Raw genomic sequence first — 16412 nt, 5'->3', positions numbered from 1 at the left:
CCAAAACATGGAAGCAACCTAAATGACCATCAACAGATAAATGGATAAAGATGTGGTACCTCTGTACAATGGACTATTACTCAGCCATAAAAAAGAATGAAATAATGCCATCTGCAGCAACATGGGTGGACCTGGAGATTAACATACTAAGTGAAGTAAGTCAGACAGAGAAAGACAAATATCATATGATATCACTTATATGAGGAATCTAAAAAAAAAAATGATACAAATGAACTTATTTACAAAACAGAAACAGACTCACAGACTTAGAAAATGAAGTTCTGGTTACCAACGGGGAAGAGTGGGGAGGAGGGATAGATTGAGAGTTTGGGATTGACATGTACACACTGCTATATTTGAAATAGATAACCAACAAGGACCAAAAAGTAAATAAATTTTTTTTAAAGTAATAAAATAATAAAGTCACTTGGAAGAAAAAAAAGAATTCCCACATCTTTGGATAGTATTCCCCTTCCTGTTCTCAGTTCATGGACCTGGATGCGGCTTCACCTGCAGCTGTAGCACAAAGCACGTGGCCTAGGCCTCACCCATCAAACCACCACGTCTCCCTGAGTCGGGTCAGGGACGGGCACGTGACCTAAGCTGGTCCAGTCAGAGTGAATCTGTTTTTCGTGAGTGCCCCCAAGAAGGCTTTTATTCTCCCCAGTGGCTTAAACCTGTAAAGATATGAAGACAGGGCCACCGAGGTCATCTCTCCGTGATGACAGAAGAGCATGCAATGGAGATACTGGGCACCACTGCCTGGAGCCGTAGAATAAAGCGAGCACAGAAGACGGCATCAGGAATAAATCCAAGCGACACTGTGTGAGCCCCAAACCCAGCCTGCCTGCAGCCAATCCTGCCTCTGAATGTTCAGTTAACACACCAATCAATTTCCTTTCCAGCTGAAACCAGTTAGAGGAGAAATTTGGGGCCAGTTATTTGTTTTGTGTTTTTTTTTTTTATATCACATTCAATAGAAAAGTATCTTAATACCTTCAGGTACAAACATTTTAAAAATATTCACCTCCTTCACTTGACAGACATCCTAAAGGATTTGAGTGCTTTGGGTCAGCTTTCATCAGAAACTCATAAGGTCTCTGTTAGATACAGGATCTGCTGCTGCCAGCTAATGCAGCAACAGAAGTGTATCTTTGATAATCATCATCATCATCACCATAGCAACCACATACTGAGCACTTAAAAATATCAGATACTGTGCTAAGCATTTTACATATGTAATCCCATTATTCTTCATTTCTCTAGGAACAGGAGAGTCAAGTAGTTAAAATGCAGACTCGAGAACCCAAACACCTGAGACGTGAATCATTTTTCTGCCGATTTTTACCACTGTGACCTTGTTTAACATCTCTGCGCCTCAGGTTCCTTGTCTGTGAAAATGGGACTAATGCTACTGCCTGCATCATCAAGTTGTGAGGACTAAATAGGTTAATATCCACAATATGCTTAGTGCAATGCTTGGCACACATAAAGCACTACTTCTGCTAATTCTTCTTACAACAGTCCAACAGCGTAGGCATCGTTATATTCATTTTCCCAACAAAGAAACTGGTCTTTATTGGTCCTTACAGAAGTCTTTTTGTTTGGCCACCAAGATGGCTATTTAAAAATGTGGTTCTTATTACTGAAGCAAAATTCTGTAAGAATAAGGACTCTGACACCCTCATCTTTGTTTTTCGGACATTGCCCAGTACAGAGTCCTGCCAGTGACCGATAATAGGATGTGGACAAAATAATTGAAAAAATATACACAAAGAATATAAAGAAAGGCAGCCAACTGGACTAAGAACTGTGGCTTAAAAGTCAAGAGTCCTGGGACATTGTATTAGTTATCTATTGCTGTGTAACAAATTTCCCCAAAACTGAGCAGCTGAAAATAGCACACAGAGATCACCTCTCAGTTTCTATGGATCAGGGATTCATCGCTTAGCTGGGTGCCTGGCTCAGGATCTCTCATGAGGCTGCAACCAAGGTGTTGGTGAGGATGTGGTCTCATCTGAAGGATCCAATTGTAGGTCCACTCACGTGAGTGGGATTTAGTCCCTCCAGGGCTATGGGCCTGTGGGCCTCGGTTCTTGACTGGTTGTTGGTCAGTGGCCTCCCTCAGTTCTTTGCCCAGCTGCAGCTGGCTTTATCAGAGCAAGCATGTGAGAAGAGCCAGAGAGAGAAAGAGAGACAGAGACAGAGAGGGAACCAGTGAGAAAGAGGGCAAGCAAGATGGTAGCCACAGTCTTTTGTAACCTACACAAAGGTGACATCCTATAACTTCTGGCGTATTCTATTCATTAGAAGAATGGCACTGGGTCCAGCCAACATTCAAAAAGAGAGGATTACACAAAAACATGAATACCAAGAGGCAGGGGTCACTCACTGGGAGTCGATTTAGCAGGCTGCCTACCACAGACACGGAATTGAAACGGATTCTTCTGCTCTTTGGCCCTGACTGAGTCAGCTGTTCTGCACCTTGATTCCCCTCTCCATTAAAGCTGTACTAAAATTCCCCAAGATCCCTTCCAGCTCAACCTATGATTCTAGGAGGTCTTGAAAAGAAACAGAAAGCACACTTTAAAGCCACATTTAATTTCAAAACAGCTCTACAAGCTCACCTGCAAGAATAAAAAAAGGTTTTAACCTTTCCCCCTTCTCTTAACATCACATCTCATGGACTCCTGAGTCAAGGACTGTGGTGAAGGAAATGCTAGACTGTGCCATTGGCTCTACAGCCTAAGGCAAGAGGAGACTGGAGAAAAAAAAAAATGGCTGCTGCAGTTTTATGCCCGTTTGCAGCATTTGAGAAAGAGGGCACATGAGTTTCCAAAATTTAATTGAAATGGAGAGTTTTATTAGTTTACCCTGAAGTGTCAATAAAAAAATGGTGCACGGCAGATGGTTTTTCTGTGATCGCAACAGCATCTGTCTTGAGGTTAATAACCCTTTTGCTTTATTGACTTACTGGTGAACGCTCTCCGGTGGTATTCAAGATTGTTTAGATGTTTTCTTGACCGTTATTAAAAGAAAAAAAAACAAACTCTGTCTGCTACTGCTTTTTCATCTACTGAAGAAATGTCATTTTTTTGAGCAATGCATTGAAATCTCTTTTAACCCATCACAGAAACTAAGACAGAAACTAAAACCACATTTAAACAACTTAGTGATGTTGTAAAAAATATCCCTGCCATATATATTTACTAACTTTTTCTTCAGGTTGAAGAAAGGGAACACATTGTTGAAGAGTGTCCAAACTCGGGAGTGTAAACCTCCAAAGGAAAAGATGAGCTTTTCTTTTCTACTATTAGTTAAAGGGCTTTTGTCAGCCCTCACAGAGCCCTACTGATTGATGTTTCCATTCCCCTATGAATTGGCTACAAGTTGGTGGTCTGTGGACTGGGGGTTGCAGATGTTGGTTGTTCATGCCTTATTGTTCTGTTCTTAACAGATTTTAAATTTTTGAATGATTTGGAAACATTTAAAACTGGAAGATTTCAAACTGAAAGAAATTCAATTTCTGGCTTTTTTTGAACAATCCGAAGCCTCAGCAACTCCTGCCCAAATTCCAACATGACAACTGCTGGCTGAAGCCAAGGGTCATTTTTTCCTTGACATGGGGCACGTCCTTGACTGTCACTGACACCTCCCCACCTCCCAAGTGTTCTAACAACTACAATGTTAGCCTAAAACGAAAGACGACTAGAAATCCCTCTTCCGTAAAAGCCTCAGGGACTTGACCGTTGAGAAGACAATAAACTGTGGTGAACCAGGGAGACCTGCCACGTCTAACCAGGGCAGCTGCTCCTCGCCCAGCCTGCTTTGTTCATTTTCGGGAGCTCCACGGGAGGGAGACATCTGGGTTAGCCCCAGGCCTAGCATTTCTGGTCTGAACTCACCTTGGTTCGGGGTAAGATTATCTCATTCACCATGATGAGGACCAAAGGCATCAGATAATTGCGTGATGGCTTAACCCATTTTCTCTGCCTTCACAACGGCTTTCCTCTCGGTCTCACGTTCATCTGTTCTCACATTACTTGGTCCTTAGCGCAATTACACCTGCCACTCTTGACAGAAGAGCAGGTTATTGTCTCTGTGCTGTCTTGGTTTTGTGTTAATAGCAGCTGTAATGCCGAAATTAACCCATAGCTTACACTTTCCCCTTGTCCTGCGTGGCACACAGCTGTCATTAAGCGCACAGAATGCAGATGTGTAAGCACCCTGTTGTGTACAATTTAGAACTTGTGCAGCGCGTTACTTTAGTTCCCCCATTCCTGTGTTGGTTTCTTTTTAAAGACCTCCATAAAATGTTACAAACACCAGTTACTAGGTAAGAGTAATTCAAATTCCATGGACAAATACCATCTAAGTTGCTTGAGGGATTTTTTTTTTCCTTCCATGGTTTTTCAAAGGCCTTCTAGAATGGTCCAGACTCAAGGCAAATAGGTCATTTAAAACTTTCAGGGAAACCTGTATTCTATGTGATACCTGATGCTATCAGTCCCTACATATTTATATTGGCTCCAATAAACTACTATTTAACCTGAAACTAGCGTCGTATACTTTGAAAGGCTGAAGGCATGACTCATTATTTACATCAAGGCCTATTTAAACTCTAGTGTTTTATAGCATTTCATCAATTCCTCCTCCCCACCCCATTCCAAATCAGATAAAATGATACAAAACACCATTTCTGTGAATGGTGGTCTCTTCTTTTTTTTAGATTGTTTTCTGCTTTTTTATTACATCAAAAAGCCTTCACTATCATTTGAACTCAAATGTCATGTCATGCTGATGGCTGAATATTTTACAGTAACCATGGCAATTTAAAAAAAGAAGCAGAATCTCTTCCCATCAAAAAAGAATTCTATCTCCAAGTGCATTTTTCTCCCTCACTCCCCCAGAGAAACCCACCACCTTCATCACTGGCACCTGACAATCTCATCTGCATTCAACAGAGCCTACTTCTCCATTAGTCCCAGTGGACATAATGCCTGGGGCCCATACGGTAACTTAGGAACCCAAGAAAACATTTTCATTTCTTTTAAAATCAAAAAAAATATTGAATGTACCAAACCAGCTTGAGTTACATTTGTCTTTATGCCAAGGCAGTCATAAAATATACTTTTCAGTATGTCTTATGGAGGAAAAGGTTCAGGAAGACAACAGTGCTCAGCGACCATGAAAATCACTATATGGTGCTGCATTCAGGGTAAGTATGGAAGTCACTTAGAATCAATCCACACAACAGCATTCACGGTCAAAACGGTACAAATGCAATGTTACTTAGTTATATGGCCTTGAGCAACCACTCTGAGCCTCCATTTTTTCATAGGACGAATCATAACAGACACTATTTATTGAGTCCTTACCCTGTCCCAGGCCTGCTGGGGAATGCTTGGCGTTTGCTATCTCATGCAATCTTTTGGCCTAGCAGCCCCAGGCAACGGTTCTTGTGCAGCAGCTAATATAATTGTCAGGACAGAACAAGATCACAGGGAGAAGCAGTGGACTCAGCGCTGCACTTACCAGCAAGTCTCAGCAAGGTGTGCCTCCTCCCAGAGCTTTCCTCATCTGACAAATGGGAATCATAAAAGAATCAATGTCACAGGGTTTGCGGAGGGTGTGTTAGTTAAGGCATGTCAAGGGCTCTATCTATGGTTTAGTAAATACTCCCTACGTGGTTCTTATTATTATCCTTCTCTAAAAGGTGACCTTCCCCTACCCTCCACCATTGCTAAACTTCCTATCAATGGAATCATACACAACATACTCTTTTGTGTCTGGCTTCTTTCACTCAACATTATATCTGTGAGACTCATCAGTTTTCTTGCATGTCACTGTAATTTGTTCTTTTTTATTGTTGTGTAGTATTTCATTTTATGAATAGACCACAATTTATTCCTCCATTTTCCTGTTGATGGAAATTGGGTTGTTTCCAGAATAGAATAAAGTCACTGTGAGCATTTCTGTATATGCCTTTTGATGGACACAAACTCTCATGTCTATTGGATCCCTACCAAGGAGTGGAATTGCTGGCCCATAATAAAGATTGAGCACTAGGGTGTGCCAGATTGCATGGTGGGTCGGGCTGAGAATACAAGAGTGAGCACGAGATCAAAGTGGTCCCTGACTTCATCTAATGAGGAAGACATACCAACAATCTGCACAGATAACTATCAGTGTTTTAGCCACATGTGCTGCAAAGGAGAGGCACATGGGCTGTGAAGGTTAACTGGGGGGATTAGATCTGGCGAAGGTACGAGTCCCATGACTGAAGGGAGCATGACAAACCTGGGGAACTGGAACAAGGCCAGTGTGGTTAGTGCAGAGGTGAGCAGCAATGGAGAGGCAGGCAGGGTTCACACTAAGCAGGCCAGGTGAGGTGTTTTCTTTTCTATGACTCCTCCTGAGAAGAGGTTTTTTTTTTTTTTTTTTTTTGAGGGGAGGGGAATCAGAATTGTAGTCTTAAAAAATGTATCTGGGGCTTCCCTGGTGGCGCAGTGGTTGAGAGTCCGCCTGCCGATGCGGGGGACATGGGTTCGTGCCCCGATCCGGGAGGATCCCACATGCCGCAGAGCGGCTGGGCCCGTGAGCCATGGCCGCTGAGCCTGCGCGTCCAGAGCCTGTGCTCCGCAACAGTAGAGGCCGCGACAGTGAGAGGCCCGCGTACCGCAAGAAAAAAAAAAAAATGTATCTGGCTACTAGGTAAAAAAAATGAATAGAAGGGAGTGTGTCAAGAAGGACAGAGTCAGGGAGACTCAGTACAAGAAATGAGCAATAGTCCACATGAGCGATCATGGCCACTGGACCAAGGTGGTAGAGACCACCAATGGAAATGTGGACCAAATCAAGAGTCAGCTTGGACACAAGTTTCATCATATTTAGGGGCTAGTTTAGTTTAATTATAGTTCTTTTGCCACTGCCAGCTACTGCAATTGGGACTTCGTAAGTTTGAGCTGAATGGTTTAAGATAATAATTAGTAGATTATTCATTAAATCCAAGTTTTCCACTGCCAATTGTTTTCCACTGCCATCACATCCTGAGGAGGATTTAATTCCATTTCCTAGTACATCTGCTCATCTACATCTGTGCCCTCATGGGTTTTGTTGACATCTACCAGACAAACTCTACCAATAATTCCAATGTTACCGCAAACTGCGAGACGATTGTGAATGTTAGACATATTATTACAAAATAAATGAGAAATTATGACTAGCATTCACTGTCTGCTTCCAACAGAAATGACCCTTCCCCATGTACCCAATATTACTGTGCACAGTGGTGCACAAGGCCAAGTTCAAGATTCCAGATGTTCTACAGGCATAACCAGAGACCTTCCTTCACCTTACAGGACTGCAGTGAAATGGGTTCCCACTGAAATGGGTCTTTTACGACAGCTCATACACCAAGGCCATCACTACTCTGCTCTCTAATTCCTACCCATTTCTAGGGGAAATTCTGAATTTGAACTTACCTATGGGCTGTCCTTGGATCTAGAGGGACTGCTGGAAGATTCTACACTTGCATATCGGAATTGAAATCAAGTGTTTAGGTGCACAGATTGAAGCCCCACTGCCTGAACTTGAGTCTTGGCTCCCCTACTAAAGACTGTGGGGCCTTGAGCAGGGCACTTAATTTCTCTGGGCCTCCTTTCTGTCGTCTGTAAAATGGAGACGGTGATAATAAAAGCCTGTGCCTTATAGGGTCGTGAGGACTGAGTGAACGTATATAAAGTGCTCAGACCACGCCTATGGATGCTGGCTGGTTATCATCCGCCTCCCTCTGATTTCCTTCCACTGGACTGAGGTTAACTATTAAGTTGCTCCAAGAATTGGCCATGTGAATTCTGCTCCTGCATTTCTTCCGAAGCAGGTGTTGAAGTTAACATCTACTCCACTACTCAAAATCAATGACCAATAGGGGAAATTTTTTTTTCAGGGTTTACTCCTTTGAAAAACGTTTTTTTCCTTTCTCCTGAGATACTGGTAGGTATCACTCTTTCTAACGTGGTATTTACTCATCATTTTTCTTTCTTTGCCTTAGCTGCCAGAAGCTCAGAGCATGTTAATCTAACGTGCAGATTCTGGGCCAATTTATTTACTTTTCTCTTTCTTACTCATTTCCATTCTTCCTTTTCCCTCTTCTTTTAATGTTATATTTTATACATACATACATATACATTTACACGAACAGCTGAGAAGCTACCTGAAAGTCTTTTTCATCAGTCAAAGGACACAGAATCACCAAAGAAAAGAAGTCTCAGCAGTAGAGTCCATGCATTCACTAACAGCCCATTTGCTACCTAAGCTGTAAGACTTGGGGCAAATTGCTTATCCTCTATAAACCTTTTACCACACCTGTACCATGAGGGGTAATAATAGAATCTATTCCAAAGAGTTATCATGAGAAAGGAATTAATACATAAAAAGCATTCAGAACAGTGCCAGCATGTAAGCCCTCAATGCTCGTTCTTAGTATCATTAGAATTAATTTCAGGCATCAGAATGCAGGCTCTACAAGAGAACTAGTTACTGAGAAACACCTACAAACAAACAAGCCCTAATTACTGTCCTCCAAAATTTTTATACCAAATCTTTAAACCAAATTTCAAGTTCTGCCCAGTACGGGTGTATGTGCGTGTGCATTTGTGTGTCTGTGTATCTGTGCGTATCTAATCTTTAATAAAGAATTGTGGGGCTTCCCTGGTGGCGCAGCGGTTGAGAGTCCGCCAGCCGAGGCAGGGGACACGGGTTCGTGCCCCGGTCCGGGAAGATCCCACATGCCGCGGAGCGGCTGGGCCCGTGAGCCATGGCCGCTGAGCCTGCGCGTCCAGAGCCTGTGCTCCGCAACGGGAGAGGCCACAACAGTGAGAGGCCTGCGTACCGCAAAAAAAAAAAAAAAGGTTTTATGTCAAATGACCCCCAAAAATGTTGAAAGTGATGCAGTTAAATATCGGTAACAACCTCACAACACACACTTCTTTCCGGTTTATTTGTGCCATAACTAACACAGTTCTATAAACACTTGTTATTGTGAGTGATTTCACGTTAGCATGAAGGATTCACACTGAATATAACATATTGAAAGTAAACAGCTATGTACCCACGACCCAGGCTCCTGTCTTTGCCTCCCCAGTCATATCTTCTTCCCCCTCCAGAATTAATCACTATTCTGAATCTTTTTTCTATCATTTATTCCTCAAGGAAGAGCTTTTATAAAATGTAAACTTAATTGTGCGTTTTTCCGGTTTACTGTTCATAGAAGCACCGTGTCATCCTTTTCCTTCACACGGACCCTTCCCCTGCTGTGCTTCTTTATCTCTTGTCCCTTGATTTTTCCATCATTTTCTCTCCTGGATTCCTTGCCATCTACTCCTACATGGACTCATATATTCCCTGATCTTAAAAACGAAAACAAACCCAAAAAACGTCCTTCCATCAACACGGTAATGGCATTAAATGATAGTCCGTCTCCTTCCTTCCACTATTAACTTTCTTGTAAAGATACTTTTCACTTCTGCCTCCAAGTCTCAATCACCACTGCTTAATCTTTTACAATCTGTTTGCCCCCAGCGAGCAGGACACTTCTAGCTGCGCTCACCCCTAAGCAGGGTGGGTCAGTCTTCTTTGACGCTCCAGTATCTTGTTACCTTTTCCCCACTATAACTGTGCATTGAGAATTCTCAGTTGGTATTTGGTTTCTCCCTCCCAACCCCACACAGACTGAATTACTGGAGCCGAGATAGTTCTTTAGCTGAATCACAATCACCTGGAGGGCTTGTTAAACCACTGGGTTCCACACCCAGTTTCTATAAATAGTTGTTGAAGGCAACTATTCTACCCATCATCTCCCTCAGCATCATGCCCAATGGAGAAAATGATTTTTCAGGGTTTAGTCCTGCGAAAACCTTTGCATCTGTAAGATGTGTAAGATTCTACACCCCCCCCCTCACTACTGCAGCCTCTCTCCTTTGATGGTTCTTTTTCTCCCACCTGCATTCTTTCCTAAGTCCTCTTCTCTTCCATTACAAAGCTACCTGGGTGTCCAAGGTATGGCCCACTGACCAGCAATATCAGAATAATCTGGAAGCTTATTAGAAATGCAGAGTCCCAGGCACCAGCACGAACCCACTGAACCAGAATCTGCATTTAAACAAAATCCCCCAATGATGTGTGTGTACTTGAAACGTTAAGAAGCACTTCTCTAGGATGAAAATGGTCCTAAAATATATCTCCCCAGTCCTGCATGGAGTGGAGACAGCCCCAGGTTCACGTGGAATCTGGGAAGTAGGGGCTCAAACGCAGACTCCCGCCTGTATCCTATAGGCCTGTTCCCCTCTAAGCCCCGACGGCGCGTTGCTGCCCGGGCCTGGTCGGTCAGCCGTCTTCCGCAGGCCCCAGGACGGGTCGCTGAAGTTAGGGGTTCCCAAACCCACTCTGGCTCCGTAGGCCTCGACCTCGGGCCACCTGTCTTCCCAACTGTAGCGTTAGGCCGCCGCCGTCTAGCGGCAGCTCTACCCAGAGGCAGCAGCGCCTCAGGTTTAGCCCCGGCAAAAATAAGTTTCAACCTACCTTTCCAAGAGCCAAGTTTACGTCGGCACAGGACTGGCGTCCTAGCAACTCCGAGTGTCCAAAGCCAAACTCATGCTCTTCTCTCAGTCTCCCCTTTCCTGCTGGATAGACCAGACACTTCCGACTTTCCTGCCTTTGTTAACCATTCCACAGGCTTCCAGGGGTCCCCCAGGCTTCCGGGGGGCGCACAGGCTTCCGGGAGTAGCAAAGCCGAGCGTGCGCGGGCGCCCGGCAAGTATGCAAATGAGGAGAGTGGGCGGGGCGAAGTGGCGAGCCGCTCTGTTCAATGGGTGAGCGGCTGAAGATACCAGCTGGAAATGTGGTCCCAATGTTTCGCCAAACTGCATTTATGTGAGAGCTCCTGATTTTATTGTGGCAAGACACTTAAAAAATTTTTTCTTTTTTTTTTAACTAGGAGCGCCAAAGAAAACGTACTGCAGGCTGTACTTGGCCTGTGCTCAAAAGCAAGTTCTCTTTGGTTTCTCCTCCTTCCTGAACCTTCATCTCTCCAACCACTGTCAAGACCTACGTCTCTCACCTTCTCTCCAGGTCCTAGCTTACTTTTCTTTCTTTTCCTCTGCCAACTAGATCTATGCACCAAAGAAAGTGCAGTAACATCTGGTATCCCTTCCTCCATCACTTTGTAGTAAAACCCACCGATCAACTGCCAAATTATTCTAAAATATTGTTCCAATCATACATACCACCTTTCTATTCAAAGCCCTTGAGAAATTCCCCCTGGCCTCCAGCTGTCAAAACTCTATGTCAAATGGCATCCCTCCCCAACACCCTCCAACTCCCCTAATTAGTCGTGGTTTTGAGTAGAGCTCTTAAGGCTTGGATAAGCCTAGTGGTGGTTGTGGAGATAGAAAGAAATGGACAGATTTGAGAAGTATTTAAAAACTAAAGTCAGCAGGACAAGCTCCTAAGACCCTCACTGCAGAGCAAATTATTATTTACTTCCTATCAGTGCCTGGATAAGACGTAGCATATTGTGCACATGAGTTTGCAAGCCAGCAGCCTGATGGTCAATTTTGTTCTACAAATATCTTTCGTTTAGCCTGCATTGCTTTAAAAAAAAAAAATTGCACTTTCTAAAACTAGTAATTGTATATAAAAATCAGGATTACTGTCCAAAAACAGTGGTGACAAATCCAGATCAAAACTTCTACGCGAGGCTTCCCTGGTGGCGCAGTGGTTGAGAGTCCGCCTGCCGATGCATGGGACACGGGTTCGTGCCCCAGTCTGGGAGGATCCCACATGCCGCGGAGCGGCTGGGCCCGTGAGCCATGGCCGCTGAGCCTGCGCGTCCGGAGCCTGTGCTCCGCAACAGGAGAGGCCCGCGTACTGCAAAAAAAAAAACAAAAACAAAAAAACTACGCGGCTGGATTTTATCAGATGCAGTACATTCAGTTCATAGCCTTCACCTTAGCCCAATGAATTTACTAATAAAAATAAGAAAAGGCTGACGGACACTTTAGGAATGAATTTAAAATGGGAATCAAATATTTCTGATGTCCTTCATAAGTTTACTTCACAGGTATGCTTTAAAAAATAAGGTATAAAGTTAGCAATAATGTATCCCCCTCCCTCCCCCCATTAGATGTTTGGTTTTTTTGTATTAGGCTTATTCACTAATGTGGTTACAAAATTTTCAGTCCTGGCCAGTTTATACAACTCAGTTTCTGGCACATAAGTCAGATGAGCCTTCATTGCTAACATTTCTAAAAGGTTCAATTTTAGCCAGTCTCTGGCTGGATCTTCCAACTGGCCCTCCAGATTCATCCATTCACCTCCCCCGGGCCCCGCAAAAGACCGACTTCTATGGACTACCTCTGGATTCCCAATGGGTTTGGCCAATGGTGGACACTAGCTGGCTTTTGGAGGGAGAATGAGGTCAGGGTGTCCAGTCCCCTGGCTCTGTCATTGCAGGGATGTCCCTGGCTGGCTGTGCCCCTCTTCAAATGAAGGCAGCCCTTCCCTGAGCTCCAGAGTGAAGGGGGTGGCTACTCCCTCCCCACCAGCCTCTGTGGGTACGAGACACTCCTAGTGGCTACCCTCCACCTTTGGAATCCTGGCTCAAATTTTCTCCAACTTTTCTAATTTGAGGGTGTTATCTATTTCCTGCTACAATACACTTTCCCAGTCTCACACTTCTAACCAAATGCACAGAAGAAAACATATCCTTCTAAGCGTCATTTTCTAGAATTTGAATATCACTCTTTGGGAAAATTTGCAGCAATTCAGAAGTTTGCCTTGGGCTTCCCTGGTGGCGCAGTGGTTGAGAGTCCGCCTGCCAATGCAGGGGACATGGATTCGTGCCCCAGGCCGGGAGGATCCCACATGCCGGGGAGCGGCTAGGCCCATGAAGCCATGGCCGCTGAGCCTACGGGTCCGGAGCCTGTGCTCCGCAACAGGAGAGGCCACAACAGTGAGAGGCCCGCGTACCGCAAAAAAAAAAAAAAAGTTTGCCTTTAAGTCGTGAAGAATTTTAGAATTAAATATTCTACCTTTAAGCCTGAATTGTTTCTAAACGTTTAACCAAAAAGATACATATGCAATGCTTAGCCTTGAAAGTGAAAAAAATGACATTTCCTCTAAAACTACGGACATTTAATCCTGGAAGTATCCTCACTTGGGTATTATGATTCCTCCATTGGTATTTTGGCATATCAGTGCCACCTGCTGGAAAGTTAATACAATTAGGTCTTCTAAATCCCAAAACGGTTCTTTTGCAGGGACAGTAGGGAGTAAATGTACTCTTTAAGGAAAAAAGTCTTATTTTTAAACACACAGCTGCTTAACTTCCACATCATTATCAATACAAACCCCAGTTAATTGCAAAGCACTAAAATAAAATCTAAAACTTATAATTTAAAAAAACCCCAAACACCTCTTTCTATTGGTGTATCTCTGTTGTTCTGCTCTGTGTATGAAGTTCAACATGCCTCACTTGTCTCAGCATCATCTGGACTCTTAAACCAAGACCTATATGTGAAATACATATGCTTAAATGTAATATATACTACACATATTTAAAGAAAATATATACATATGTTTTAGTATATGACGAAGTTTTAGTTGTGAAGTGAGTAAGAGTAGACAGATGTAGGACCGGATCTTTCTGCAGTGCTTTTACCATCTCTAAGTGGCAACTGAAATAGACATAGTAGATGAACAACATGACACATGTTAACTGTTAAATTTTCTTATAATAAAAATTGCACAAATATTCTAAATGATAATATAGAAACGTAAACGATTGCTTAACTGATTTTAATAACATGACATAAAGCCCCTACACTTGATATAATTGTTATGCAAAATACATAGATGAATACTGTCTTCTTTTAAAAATATAAAATAAATAAGCAAGACATGTGAAAATAGGCGTTTCCATTAAATAAATGAAAATTTTAAAAAAAGTTTTGCTTTCCATATCATTTAAAGAAGGGAAATTATCATTTTAAACAATATTCAAGTTTATTAAACAAATTAAAAAAAGTATTATAAAATGTTTAACTTTCATCAGCTTCAAGGTTTATGTTACTCCCGAATTTTGCATATAACTGAACTTTCAAATCTGCTAACACCCGTTGAATTGATTCCACTCTGGATTCTAAGGCATCAATTTCTTCTTGCAAATTTTTCTGGAAAAAAAAATTAGTTTAAATTAATTCTCTTCAGTTGGATGATTTCTGAGCATCTGTGGATGAAATAATATTTGGGAAGAATTTTAGGTCAAAAACTTTCTAAACTTGGACAGGCAGCTAAATAACACTGATAATTAAATCTAAACCAAAAGTCTGAATGTGGGGCATTTTTCATTCATGATCTACATTTGCTTATTATAGAATAAATCAAGCTTTTCTCAGTTTTGGCTGACTTAAAAAACAGAATAAAAGAAAAGAAAATTAATTCCTAAATTATCATATCCTAATAAAGAAAGAATGACATTCAAACATTTAGGGTAAACAGTTTACCACGGGCCTGGCTTCTGACACAGCCTTTTCCAACTTCCCACAAAAATAACTATGGAACTAGAGGAAATGATAAAAATTCACACACTCACCAATAATTAAAAGTAACAACTTATTGTCAAAACCTGGCAGAGGGCTTTCTGGTGGCGCAGTGGTTGAGAGTCCGCCTGCCGATGCAGGGGACACGGGTTCGTGCCCGGTCCGGGAAGATCCCACATGCCACGGAGCAGCTGGGCCCGTGAGCCATGGCCGCGAAGCCTGCATGTCCGGAGCCTGTGCTCCGCAACGGGAGAGGTCACAACGGTGAGAGGCCCGCGTACCGCAAAAAAAAAACCCAAAAAACCTGGCAGAAATTTCCCTAACTACGAGGCCCCTGGAGTTAAGACTTTGAAAGAGCAGTAATGAGAGCCTCATTTATGAAAGAGCAGCTTTGCCACACAAAATGCATGGAATGTCAGAAATTCCTTCCTGGCCAGGATCAAAAGGATTTTTCCTAAACATGACAAAGAAAAAAATGGAATCACACAAATGATACATGTACCCATTAATATCAGGAACAAAAGAAGAATGCCTAGTATTGACAACATTATTATTTTAGAAATATGGCCAGTGGTTCTCAAAGGGTGGCCCCCAGATCACCTGGAAGCTTGTGAGAAATATGAATTCCAGGGCAACACTCCAGGCCTCCTGAATTAGAAATTATTGGGGTTGGGCTCAATAATCTGAATTTTTAACAAGCCCAAATGTTGTCAGTGAATCCATACTCTCACCCAGGAATTACACTTCTCTGATTATTTCCTTAAAAGAACTTTCTACATGTGAACAAAGGTTTAGGTTTAAGAATGCTCACCACAATATTCCTATAGGAAAACAGCGAAAACAAGTTAATGTAACAACAGGAGGACAGTGGGCTGAATCAATGTCCACCAACATGACATTGAACAGTCATCAAAATTGATGTTTTTAAAGCACGTGTAGCTGGCCTAGAACAGGCTCCCAGTGAAGATCTGCTGGATAAATGAACATTAAATGGAACAAGATAATACCCAATTAGGACATTAAGTGACCAAAACGTGAAGCAAAAACACACAGAGAAAGAGGAGGAGAGAACATAAAAGAAATACATGAAAATGTTTATTATGGGTGATTATCTCTGGGTAGTGGGATTATGGGTGACTTTTCTACTTTACAATATTTTGTACTTTCTAAATACTATTAACTTAGAACACAGGTTCTGGAGGCAAAGAGGATTCCCTTTGTCATTTTGAGGAAGTCCCATAACCTCTCTAAGCCTCGATTCTTCTTCAACTCTCAATTGGGATTCCCAGTATTATCCCATAGAGTCATCGTTAGGATTAAACAAAATCATGCTTACAAAACATTCAGAGCAGGCCTGGGACATTGTAAGAATGCATGAAATATTAGCTATCATCCCTTATTTTCCATTACACCTATAATTACACATTCTATTTTATAATGACATAAATCCTACTTTAAGGCTTAGACTTCATCACCCAGGGAGAGACTCCAACATACCTTTGCTTCTTCTAACATTTCTTGTGTTTCTTCTTGAGAATGGCTAATGAAAACATCACCAATCTGATAAGGTATCATTAAGCAGTCGTCGTCTGCAAGCATGATATCCTCACAAGCATCTTCTAAATTCTGGAGTTGTTTCTGTAAATACAAAAGTGAACGGCAATGAAGAATGTATTCAAAATTCCCTAATAGAGGCTAAAAGCCAATTTTAATTTGGGGACCTCAACTCTTTGACGGACTCTTCCACACAGGTATCATCACATTAAAATAAGTTTCTTACATTTTAGATAGCATTTCATAAGGAAGCACGTA

General features: G+C 42.4%; 1 protein-coding gene across 2 annotated transcripts in view; it reads right to left on the bottom strand.

Moving 5' to 3' along the window:
- Positions 1–13841: 13841 nt before the first annotated feature.
- The window catches only part of PFDN4 (prefoldin subunit 4), a 9721-nt gene continuing 7150 nt past the window's right edge, over positions 13842–16412 (bottom strand). The window contains exons 3-5 of one of the 2 annotated variants that reach the window (XM_067708553.1): positions 16098–16238; positions 14654–14834; positions 14040–14231 (exon numbers count right to left, since the gene is read on the bottom strand). In XM_067708553.1, coding sequence (XP_067564654.1) covers positions 14209–14231; positions 14654–14834; positions 16098–16238 — 345 coding nt within the window. In that variant the 3' untranslated portion in view covers positions 14040–14208. Of the gene's footprint in view, positions 14232–14653; positions 14835–16097; positions 16239–16412 lie in introns of both variants that reach the window. The other variant, XM_067708554.1, reaches the window with a different exon arrangement.

The sequence above is a fragment of the Pseudorca crassidens genome, chromosome 15, assembly GCF_039906515.1.
Source record: "Pseudorca crassidens isolate mPseCra1 chromosome 15, mPseCra1.hap1, whole genome shotgun sequence".
NCBI classification, from domain to species: domain Eukaryota; kingdom Metazoa; phylum Chordata; class Mammalia; order Artiodactyla; family Delphinidae; genus Pseudorca; species Pseudorca crassidens.
The sequence above is the reverse complement of the archived record's forward strand: the minus strand, read 5'-3'. Positions and strand labels throughout refer to the sequence as shown.